General features: G+C 42.9%; 1 protein-coding gene across 1 annotated transcript; it reads left to right on the plus strand.

Annotated features, from left to right (window-relative positions):
- Nucleotides 1–9762: 9762 nt before the first annotated feature.
- On the plus strand, nucleotides 9763–12365 carry LOC9645067 (putative pectate lyase 21). The gene is made up of 8 exons (XM_024689324.1): nucleotides 9763–9801; nucleotides 10219–10455; nucleotides 10586–10730; nucleotides 10801–11143; nucleotides 11206–11416; nucleotides 11491–11559; nucleotides 11691–11909; nucleotides 11963–12365. The coding sequence occupies exons 1-8, from the start codon at nucleotides 9763–9765 to the stop codon at nucleotides 12032–12034; spliced, it is 1335 nt and encodes a 444-aa protein (XP_024545092.1). The 3' UTR covers nucleotides 12035–12365.
- Nucleotides 12366–12442: the final 77 nt, after the last annotated feature.

The raw sequence follows: 12442 nt of genomic DNA on the forward strand, positions 1-12442 counted from the left end.
TTCCCTTAGCTCTATATAATTCTTCTATCGATTCTTTGCATTACATGCCACCAAGCACCAACTACAAATGCTCAAGCCCAATCGATCCAGGGCCGTTCGTCAACCTCCGGCAAGGCGTGTTTTTTCTAGGGTTCAGCAATGAAGCATAAGATCTTACCGCTGCTCAAGGCGGTGAGGCAGGATGCGCTGCGCTCTGGGGATGCTAAACTTGCGAGGTGGTGCAAAGATTTGGCCCGTGAGGCGGTCGCCGAAGGTAGAGAGCATAGGTGTCTCAGGGAGTTTTACGGGTCTGGGAGTTTCACTCTCACCGATATCGGTGTCGTGGGTCGTGCCGTGCTCATCCTCTACGTGGGGAATCTCTTCTCCAGCACACTCGAGAAGCAGCGCTGCATCTTCAGCTCGCTGGGCAGTGTCAAGGAGGTGGACTTGGACCTCCTGGTCGCGGCCGCGTCCAGGCTCCGCAAGCTGGACTGCTCTCCAGCTTACGAGGAGGCGATCTGGGGAGTCTTGAAGCGAGTGTGCTCCACGGACTATTTCCTGAAAGAGGTAATGCTTTCCTAGTTTATAGCACATATACTCTTCGCTAAAGGTAAGGTCTCTTTTAGGATCTGGCGACTGCCAGCCGAGTTTTCGGCAAGGTCATGGCGGCAGGAGGCGATTGTCACTCGCAGCAGTTGATGAACGCCATTCTTCAAGCCTACCGTGAAGTGGAATACGTCCACTATGACTCCAGGAGTTGTAACCGACTGGACTTTGACCCAGCCAAGCCCATCGATGAGGTCGTGGCACTCGTTGTGGCACCATTGGAGCCGGGGGAGCTGCTCAGGGGAATCAACGATTCTCCAGTTCTGGAGCAGCTGACGACGAGGAGGCCAGATCAGCAGTCGCTGATACCTCATACCGAAGCCGTGATGGTTTGCATTGAGCACGCAGTGATGTGGCTCTGCAAATCCAAGCTTCGGGTTTTCTACCCGCTTGCTATGACTTGTAAGTTTTTCCAAGTCTGTAAGCTTTCTAGGTCCGTGCTTTAATGGTTTTTATGCTTACCTTGTAGACCAAGATATAGCAAAACTTTCCATCGAGGACGAGAGGTTGTTCCAAAGGTTTTGGTACGTCGCTATTGAAATGTACCTCATAACTAATGTGCCAATCAAACAGGAACGTTCGTATCCCATCACCTCTGGAACGAGGGCTCCGGGTTATAGCCATAGATGATAGGTTGCCTATTATTTCTTTTTTCGTGTGTAATATTTACGCTTTTTCACTGCAGTGATGCACTCATGGACGGGGATCTGCACTATGTCCATGCTGAAGATTACAAGAGCATCACCCCGGTCCTCCTCGAGGATATGTCCATCAAAGAACTTGAGGTTCTCAAGAAACTCGCGTTTCATTATCGGGCCACTACTGCAAACTTGGAGTACGAAAGAAGTGTTGCTTGTGGCATAGCGGCAGATTTCTTCATGGAATACGGGAGATCGGAGCCACCTCAGTATCGCTATCTTTTAACCTGAATGTTTTCGTATTTTAACTTTTTCGGTAAGCCCTTTTTTTGGAACAACGAGAAATAAAATTGAAACTAAGCAGAAATTACAGAAACTCATAACTCAAAACTCTTGGTTAGACATGGCTCACATTTAGTTTGTTTTATCGGTTGATCTGCCCGTGCGGGTGCATTAGACTCGTGGAAACCATGCTTTCGGTCTAGCTTCAAAATTAATGTCTAAAGCTAACACTGTTTCTTCTAAAGGTAAAAGAACCAGTTTTATAGTAGTAGTTAACATTTACATTCACCTTATATAATAAAAAAAAAATAGAAATGTTTATTTAGTATTCTGACACTTAAAATTAAAACTGTTTACATTTTAAAATATAATTATTACAAGAGCATTACCAAAAGCAAAGTAACTCCAATTTCATAGGCTCCATGGAAAGACAGAGCTATATCCTTCTAGGTTTTGTGTTTATAAGTGATATATAAGGTAGTTTTTACATATTTTTTGCTTCTAACTATTAATAAAATATTGAAATTATCATATTATTGAAATTTGAAATGATAATAATGTTTAAGGTAAATCCTTTTTGGTTTGATTTATTGCCATTAATTTGATGTTATTATTTTTTGCTGATGTGAGAGCGTGATTTGGATTGGAGAGCTATAGATGATGCAATCCTAGAAGATGTTCAAGGATTAAACATCTTTTTATTTTTTTTAATGTTGGGTATAAAATTTGATTTCTTTAGAAATAAATGAGAGGATGAATCAGAGATTTCATAGGGTGACTATCACTTAAAAATGCTACTTGATATGTCATCTTCCTCTACAGTAATAGTATATAGTTTTCATTCTTAGTTCAGTGTTTCATAAGTTAGGTTATCCTCATATAGCCAAGAATATTAAAGTCCTAAAACACTCTTGGTTTATTTATTGCTTAATATTATTTATGATATTATGTAATAATTTTGAAATTATAAAATTTAGATTCTTTAGTGAAAAGGAAGATTTTCTTGACCAATCAATTGTGAGGAATCCATTGCTTCCAACCATTCTTCAATACCTCATAAGTAGAGCTCTTCATCCACAAAGTTCCTTGCTTTAATGATATAATAAGCATGCAACAGTGGATTGCTTTTATTGAGAACTGGCTTGGAAGTGTTCCTACAAAGCTGAAGGCCACAACAACCTATAAATATAATAAGCAATGATCAAGGTGGCACCTTCATTCTTATAACTTTGAAAAAGATAATGGAAAGACATCTAGGAGTGTCCAGTGGAAATTCTTATCTGCAAGAGATTGTTAGAGTAAGTTTTACTAGATTTTTTCTGTTTATGAGCTTCACCCATCATTAAAACTATCTAGTAATTGAAAAATTAATATGCAAGGTTAAATTTCTATAATTTATAAACATATTTAACTTTATAAATCTAAGATGATAGTATATACCAGAATATCTTAGGATATACCTAAGAATGTCAAAATTAACAATATCACACCCCACAACACCAAAAACTTGATTATGTGTGGCACAACAATAGAAACAACATTATTGGATGAGGACAATAAAGCATTTGCAACCTTAAGTTACACATTTATGATGGTGTGAAATAGAAAAAGAAGGGAATGCAGTAGGAAGAGAAAATCTAATTGCTTCACTCTTAAAATTGGCAAAACCAAAAGTGTTTCTCTTTAAGAATGCCTCTCATCTTGACATAGAAATATGTACATCAATCCCTACTATACACAAGAATGGATGGCCATTCATTGATGGACAACCCATATACTATAATACTATAGTTAATGTATTTACTTTGTAATATAATACATGTATTATCCCAATATTTTGCACTAAGATTCTACAAAATTGGTTCTTAGGATTCTTTTTCTTGTGGAAATGCTGATGATCACTAGAACTTGCTTCTTCATCTATCCAACAGGTACTTAGCAAGTCTAAAGTCAAGAGTCATGGAAGCTCTAGAAGGAGTTTTTGACTGGAAAACTACATGACAGTGTTTTTTTGCATCATATCTTAACACTATGATAGGCCATCACAGGCACTATGTCCAGATTCCCCAAGCTAGACCATATAAAGAGTAGGATTTGATAACTTGTGTTGGTTGGCTTCTCTGCATTGAGATCACATCACTACAGCTATTGGCATCTTTGCTAGCAAAAAAATAAAAGAAGCCTTAGTAAAGAAACTTTAATCACTAAATAAATTTGGTAAGTAAATAGAATCAATACAAGAAATCTATAAAAAGAAACAAGTTCTATGCTACTTAAACTAAATACATTGTTATTAGTAGTAGAAAATTTTATTCTCAAATTTCTGAGTAAATACTGAGGCTGTATACAATACTTCATTAAGAAATCAAAAAAATATTGACTAGATATCTGAAGCCTCTTAAATAGTATTGAAAGAAGTAAGAGTATAGGTATAAGAAGCTTTATGACAGATGTAAGTAAAGTAAATAACATATACTTCCTGAATAATTACTTATATACATACATAATAAAGAATAGTAGTTGAATTAAAATTACAATCACCTGTTTTTTTCTTTGTCATAACACTCATATTTTTGGTTGTCAAGGACTAGAGGAAATAGAATGTTGCAAAGGGATGTAACACCTTCTACATTTCAATTGTGTTCATGATGCTTGAGGTTAGATAAAATTAAACATGGATCAATCAATGACTTTCTTGTGAGACACAAAATCCCTAGGCCCCAAAGTGGAGCCGAAGGGGCGCCACGTGGTAGTGGCCGAAGCGAAAGCCAAACGAGCGTAACACATTTGGACTAAAAGCTCCGCCTTGAAAGGTCGAGAGCGGGAGTGGAACTCCCAACGAAGTGCTCGAGGAACAAGCACAAAGAGAGTAATAAGCGAGATGGAGTCCGAGATGGACCCGAGATGGAGTCTGAGATGGAGTCCGAGATGGACCCGAGACGGAGTCCAAGATGGAGTCCGAGATGGACCCGAGATGGAGTCTGAGATGGATGTAAGCGACTAAATTTTCCATTCTACTTTAGTCACTTAACCACACCTCTGACCACTTGGAGGAGTCTCATTCACAACCTCCATAAGTCCAATCCAGGACTTGGGACTTGCTAGCCCCGAGAATGGCATCCATGCCACTCAACATTTGCACTTGGTCCAAGTGCTCCACGTGACCGATCCCATGACCGACACTCAAAGGTACCACCGACATAGCAGCCCGTTACACTAAGGCCATGCCCAATCACCTTTGCCATACTGGTAGTCCAATACCACTTGCATCACCGTCTTGGCTCTCCAAGACTAGGCAAACCATCCGTGAGTGGTCATCTCAGATCCACTCCTTAGCATCCTTAGGATGCCCACCGACAAGGGGAATAGCCTTCCCTAATATCCCTCTGTCAGTCCCCACTAAGTCCCTTTCTGCCCACTGGATCGAGACCCACAGGCCCGACCACTAAGTCCCACGGTCCTCTGGGACTTCCTCACCACATGACTGTGTCCTTGGTCACTACCCCAGAGGACTGCTCCTCTTCCTTTCCACAGTCTGGGCCTTTGGGACAACATTTCGGAACACCGTGGCCTTACGCGAGCCACCTGGGTACTCTCCTCGCCTTCTGCCCTTGGGTGCTCTAGCCATGGGCTTAGAGCGGGTTCCGTTGAGCCACACCAGGTATCCAAGTAGGTAGTGCCACCCACACTTGGACTGGGAGCATCGGCCAGTCGATCTCCCGGGGGAACTAGAGCCGGCTCTTGAACACTTCACCAAGCTACCCCGCTTGTCGGTCCGTGTTCACTCTAGTTTTGGACTTCCCAATGGGCAGCTCATCACCCAACACTGGGTCCGGCCTTCATGGGCCAAACTGGCCTTTCCTGGCCAAACTGGCTCCACTGCAGTCCTCCCCCTACTATACTTTTGGAGCTCACCAAACCCCCCAGGGTCTGGGAGACGAACGCTTTGGGCTTTCACCCTCTCAGGCTCCGGACTCGGACTCGGACTCGGACTCGGACTCGGACTCGGGTTCGGACTCGGACTCAGGGTCGGGTTCGGTCTCGGCCTCGGCCTCGGTCTCGGTCTCAGTCCCAATCTCGGTCTCGGTCTCGGTCTTGGTCTCGGTCCCGGTCTCGGTCTCGACTTCGGACTCCATCTCGGACTCCATCTCGGACTCCATCTCGGGTCCATCTCGGGTCCATCTTGGACTCCATCTCGGACTCCATCTCGGGTCCATCTCGGACTCCATTTCGGGTCCATCTCGGGTCCACCTCGGACTCCATCTCGGACTCCATCTCGGACTCCATCTCGGGTCCATCTCGGGTCCATCTCGGACTCCACTTCGGACTCCAACTCGGGTCCATCTCGGGTCCACCTCGGACTCCACTTCGGACTCCATCTCGGACTCCATCTCGGGTCCATCTCAGACTCCACTTCGGACTCCAACTCGGGTCCATCTCGGACTCCACTTCAGACTCCAACTCGAGTCCATCTCGGACACTCCCACATGTCATGTGTTGGTCCTTTTGGGTCCCTTTTTGGAGCCTCGCCTTTTTCTCGCTTCGTTCTCGTTCCTCGAGCACTTCGTTGGGAGTTCCACTCCCGCTCTTGACTTTTCAAGTCGGAGCTTTTGGTCCAAACGTGTTACGCTCGTTTGGCTCTCGCTTCGGCCACTACCATGTGGCGCCCTTCCGGCTCCACTTTGGGGCCTAGGGATTTTGTGTCTCACAATGGAGTCTGAGATGGACCCGAGATGGACCCAAGATGGACCCGAGATGGGACTCGAGATGGACCCGAGATGGAGTCCGAGATGGAGTCCGAGATGGACCCGAGATGGAGTCCGAGGTGGAGTCCAAGATGGACCTGAGATGGACCCGAGATGGAGTCCGAGATGGAGTCCGAGATAGACCCGAGATGGAGTCCGAAGTCAAGACCGGGACCAAGACCGAGACCGGGACCGAGACCGAGACCGAGACCGAGACCGGGACCGAGACCGAGACCGAGATTGGGACCGAGACCGAGACCGAGGCCGAGGCCGAGGCCGAGTCCGAGTCCGAGTTCGAATCCGAGTCCGAGTCCGAGTCCGTGTCCGAGTCCGAGGCCGAGTCCGAGTTCGAGTCTGAGAGGGTGAAAGCCCAAAGCGTTCGTCTCCCAGACCCTAGGGGGTTTGGTGAGCTCCAAAAGTATAGTAAGGGGGAGGACTGCAGTGGAGCCAGTTTGGCCAGGAAAGGCCAGTTTGGCCCAGGAAGGCCGGACCCAGTGTTGGGTGATGATCTGCCCACTAGGAAGTCCAAGATTAGAGTGAACACAAGCCGACAAGCGGGGTAGTTTGGTGAAGTGTTCAAGAGCCGGCTCTAGTTCCCTCGGGAGATTGACTGGCCGATGCTCCCAGTCCAAGTGTGGGTGGCACTACCTACTTGGATACTTGTCGTGGCTCAACGGAACCTTGCTCTAAGCCCATGGCTAGAGCACCTAAATGCGAAAGGCGGGGAGAGTACCCATGAGGCTTGTGTAAGGCCACGGTGTTCCGAAATGTTGTCCCAAAGTCCCAGACTATGGAAAGGAAGAGGAGTAGCCCTCTGATGTGGTGACAAAGGACACGGTCACATGGTGAGGAAGTCCCAAAGGACAGTTGGACTTAGACGTCGGGCCTGCGGGCCTTGATCCAGTGGCAGTGTTGGTGAACACAGCCATCGACAAAGAGGGACTTAGTTGGGACTGGAAAAGAGATATTGAGGAAAGTTATTCCCTAAGTCTGCAAGTATCCTAAGGATGCTAAGGAGTGGATCTGGAATGATCACTCATGGATGGATGGCCTAGTATATGAGAGACGGGATTGCAATGTAGGTGGTGTTGGACCATCAGTGTGACCAAGGTGAATAGGTATGGCCTCAGCGTAACGAGCTGATATGTCGGTGGTACCTTGGGGTGTCGATCATGGGATCGGACACGTGGAGCACTTAGACCAAGTGCAAAGGTTGAGTGGCATGGATGCCATTCTCGGGGCTAGCAAGCCCCAAGTCCTAATTGGGACTTATGGAGGTTGTGAATGAGACTCCTCCAAGTGGTCGGAGGTGCGGTTAAGTGACTAAAGTAAAATGGAAAATTTAGTCGTTTACATTTCTCTTGTCACTTATCTTTTAGAAATGACTATGGCAACATTCCTTTCACAATGCATGATAGAGGATATATGATATGTAGCAACAGTGATATTTATGTTGTTTTCAAGAATTAGGAAAAAAAACCAAGCTTTTTTGTATCCAAGAATTATCAAAGGTCAAAAGGAGCACTAAAGCCAAAGCCAAAGGACAATATGGTTGATTGCATTGATCGTATTATCAATCAATGAAACTTTAATCAAAGAGTTTAGAGGATTTTGCACACACCATTAATTTAAGTGATTTAATGATAATGCGTTCATATTACATTAGATTTTGCAAACTCTAATTTAATAATTGAATTTAATGGTAATTTATTCAAATAAAAAATTAATATTAAATTAGTATAATGCTATAATTAGAATTTCTTTTGGTTTCTTTATTTTGATAAAATTGTAATTCAACCCTTTTTGTAATATTAGGATTAAAATATTCAGAAATATTCTATAGAGCAAGTAGTGGCAATGCCCAAGGAGTAGTAAAGTGTCATGTTGACAAATGTACCATGGCAAAGACAAAATAAAAGATCAATTATTAGGTATTTTAAAGTATTTCTAGCATATTTTAAAGTATAGAACATACACTAAATATTTTCAACCAATTTGCTGGGAATACTATAAATGATTAAAGTAGTTTATTATATTTACTAAAGGCTTTAACTCAATTAATGGTGGAAATCTTGACCTAGGTTCTTATAATGTTATTGTTAAAGGTCTTGGCCTAAATGTTGGAGATATTGTTGATATTTATTTTTCTAAGATTTCTAAGTGTTATTACACAGCATAGAAAATTATTAATTTTTATGTCTATTGTTTTATAAATTTTGTTTTTATTATATTAGTGTATTTAATTAAATTAAGATGTGATCACATGTATATAACAATCCTTGAAAATTGTAGTTGCATCCAATATTTTTCAACTAGTATGAGCTTTATGGATAAAGGCATCAAATTTTGCCATGATGATATTGATATTAATATTTTTTAATTTCTTAACTAATATATATAAAATATATATATATATAATATAAAAAAATACTGTAAGCTTATATAGTTAAAAATAAATTATTGAAAAAACAAAAGAAAATAATAGCTTCTTTTATTTTAAAAAATTATAATATTCTTATATTATTTATTAAAAAAATTAAAAAATAATTTATGTAACCATAAACCCAAGATAGAATTTGTTTTGTAATGTGGTTTAATTTTATATTATATTTTACTTAGTAATTTTCTAAGCTAAAAAATCAAGAGAAAAAACTTAAATAAAATCAAAGAAAATTATGTTTTTTTATAAAGATTGAGTATGATTTATATGGTTCTCTTATATTTTGTAGATCTAACTTAAAATATTTATTAATTAATAATTTTAAACTTAATATTTAACTGCTGGATACTAATATTATAATAATTAGATTAAAAGTGTTTTCCATTTGAGAGTGTTTGAGAAATATTCCAAGAATATTATCTTTGGATGGAGTAGATTAAATGTTATAATATGATCAATGGCTAAAATTTATTTTGTGGTCTTAAACCATTTTACTTTACCTGAGTAAAAAATGGATTCAAATTAAAAGTAAAATTCTGTAAGAAATTTCTTTCTTTTAGAGTATTTCAAGAATATTATATTTGGATGGGCTAGATTGAATGTTATGCTAAAATTAATTTGCTGTTGTTTACTTAAGGGAAATTAGTTTTATTTTCTAACTTTTACCCGTGGAAAAAACAATTTAAATTTAAAAAACAATTTCAGATAAAGCTACTGCTCCAGCTAAGTGTTTGAACAAGCCTCTGTGGGATAACTTCCAGGAGCCCCACTAATTTAAGTAGTTCAGCCACTCCAAAATAAAAGTGGCTCACAAATACATCGTGGGAGTGGATTGGATTGTGTTGCTATGCGTGGAAGAGTGTGCACAGCTAGAGAGATCTTTGAAAAGGTGGCAGACCATTTCGTCACACGTTTGAATGTTAGAATGCAATGATCATGGTCTACGCTTATAGAGGCTTTTGCTGCTCAAATCTCTCCAGATCCATTTATAGAGTACACCAGTGCGTTCGCCACCAATGTATCCACTGTCGTGAAAAGAGAAGCCCTGATTAGGGCCTCCCTCTTCTCACAGATGGCTGAGAAGGACTTGGCGAACTCTGCCGCTAACAAAGTTTTTCGCTGCTGCCTTTTGACCCTTTGATGATTAGGTTCTTCAGATTAAACAGAAAAAGAAAGGAAAAAACAAACAATGAAAATGTAGAAGAGTCGCTATCGACAGCTCAGCATTGTTCTGTGTACTCGACAACCTAGAGAAAAAGGGAAAGATTATAGGTGTTTGATATAAGCATTAAATACTTGATTAAATGACTAAACAATGGCATGGGTGAAGTGTTCTAGCAAAGAAAAGTAAGCGAACTTAAAACTTTCGTGCAGACTGGACAATCTTGTTGTGCATCAAAACTCCATCTTGCAGTGAAGGTGGATCAGTGCACCAGTGGAGAGCTGTGAGGAAAGCTACCTTCTTTCCTTCTCCTTACATTTGATCTAGGAGTTTGATGCACTCGTTGCTCCATCCATTTTCTTTTAGGGCGCGGGAGAATGTGGATCGAATGTAGCGTGTTCCAAGGCGCTTGTCTGGGCGCGATCACGCGAGATCGCTGCGGCGCTGGCGCCAGCATCATCGGCGTGGAGCGGCGATTACCCGGTAATCGGCGGCAGAGATGGAGTGATCGCCCTTGCGTGCTCAGCGCCGCCAAAAACGCACGAGTGGCGCCTGGACAAGCGCGACGCTCTTCTACTTCTTCTTCTTCTACAAGGTTCGCTCGTTCTTTCTTTCTTGTGCTTGCGTGCTTTCATTCTTCTTCGTCATGCGCGTGTGTTTTGTTCCCTTGGTGCTTCTTTTCCAGGTAGCAAGTGTAGCATTTGCTCTAAGTTTTACTTTCCTGTGCTTTTAGATCGCCTCAAGCGGTGGAGCTCCTCCACCACCTTACCATGGTGTCGATGCTACGCTTCGGGGACTGGCAGGAGCAGCGGAAGGATTTGGTGCCGCTTCGATCGGTGGCCTCGAAGGCGATACTTATCCCGTCACCAATCTCCTTGGTAAGAAACGGAAATGAAAGCTTTCATGGAGTGTTTCTTAGCTCGTGTTCCCGTGCTTGTACTTTTATAGATGACGGTCCTGGAAGTCTTCGTTATGCTGCTGCTCGAGACGAGCCACTCTGGGTTGTGTTTAACGTTTCAGGAACAATTTCTCTAGCGTCCCCGCTCAGAGTCACGTCCCACAAGACGATCGATGGCCGCGGCCAACGGATCAAAATCACTGGAAACGGTCTGCTCCTGCAGAGCTGCGAGCATGTCATCGTAAACAATCTCGAGTTTGAGCGAGGCCGCGGCGATGCCATCACAATTGTCGCTGACGCCAAAGACGTGTGGATCGATCGCTGCACGCTCTCGGACTACAATGACGGCCTCATTGACATCACGAGACGGAGCACTCGCGTGACGGTTTCCAGGTAACTCGAAGAAGTCCACGCAAGTTTTTTACTGGGCCTTTCCCTTTCGTTCTCTTTTGCAGATGTCACTTTTATCAGCACAAAAAAACGATGCTTATCAGTGCCAATCCTCGTCACGTCGGGGATAGAAACATTAAAGTTACAATCCACCATTGTTACTTTGATCAGACGCAAGAACGACATCCTCGAGTGAGATTCGCGAAAGTCCATCTTTACAACATCTACTTTCGGGAGTGGGGGGTGTATGGTGTTCGCGCTAGCGTGGAAGCTCAGGTGCTCTGGTCTGATCTGATCTTATTCCATCACGCTTAACTTCATCCTCGTTTTTTTCTCGTAAATGTTGGCAGATTGTCTCGGAGCACAACGTTTATGAGGCCGGAACCAGCAAGCGTGCTTTCGACTATTTTATTGAAAAGGTGACGCATCGCGGCCCATGTCCTTGACTGTCTTTTTCTCTTTTGGGCATGAAAGCCACTCAACTTTTTCTCCTTTCTCCCTGTCAATCTGTCGAGATCGTATTTTAATCTTTGCCCCCTTTTTGTTCCAGGCTCCCGATAGTGATATAGCCGTTGCTGGCAGCATCAGCTCTGATGGAGATGTGTTTCTCAATGGAGCCGAAGGCCCAGCAAACTCCACTGCCTTCCTTCCAGAAGATTACTACTCGATGAATCCCAAAGTGCATCCGGCAGGCAAGCAGCTTGTCAGAGTGATCAGGGAGACGGCTGGGTGGCAAAACATACCGCTTCCCGGCAGCTCGTCCGTCAAGGTAAGTTCGATTTCTTTTTCTAAGTGCCTCGATCAATTCCCGTTTGATTTCAGAAAAGCGACTCGCGTTTTGATGAGCACCACCGTTGTCATCACCAAGCGTCTTACTGCGCAACCAGAAGCTAAATTCCGAAGCAGGAAAAGCCTGCCGGATCATGGGGACGGCATGGTGGAGCTCACGAACTCTGGAGTCGGTTCCTTCACGCGAGCAGCCTGAGAGCCACCGCCCCTCCCAGTGAGACTGGAATTTACGTTTTTTTTTACTCGGCTCTAGAAGGTACGCTAAAACACAGGCCGCGAAGAATCGACCAAATCTCGACCAACTTCGGACCGAGTCAAGCGAGAAACGAGCCATTGATTCCATCCAAGACCGAGTTAAAGAGACCCGAGTGAAGAAGATGGTAGGAAAAGTTTATCTATCTTTTCTTAACAAAGAACTTGTGTGTCAGGTTGACTACTATGGCTCTCTCACGCTGGTGAGCAAACTTTCGAGTAGAAAAAAAAAAAGAAAAAGAAAAATGGAGCAGTGAATTT

Source organism: Selaginella moellendorffii, unplaced genomic scaffold, assembly GCF_000143415.4.
Source record: "Selaginella moellendorffii unplaced genomic scaffold, v1.0 SELMOscaffold_61, whole genome shotgun sequence".
In the NCBI taxonomy this organism is placed as follows: domain Eukaryota; kingdom Viridiplantae; phylum Streptophyta; class Lycopodiopsida; order Selaginellales; family Selaginellaceae; genus Selaginella; species Selaginella moellendorffii.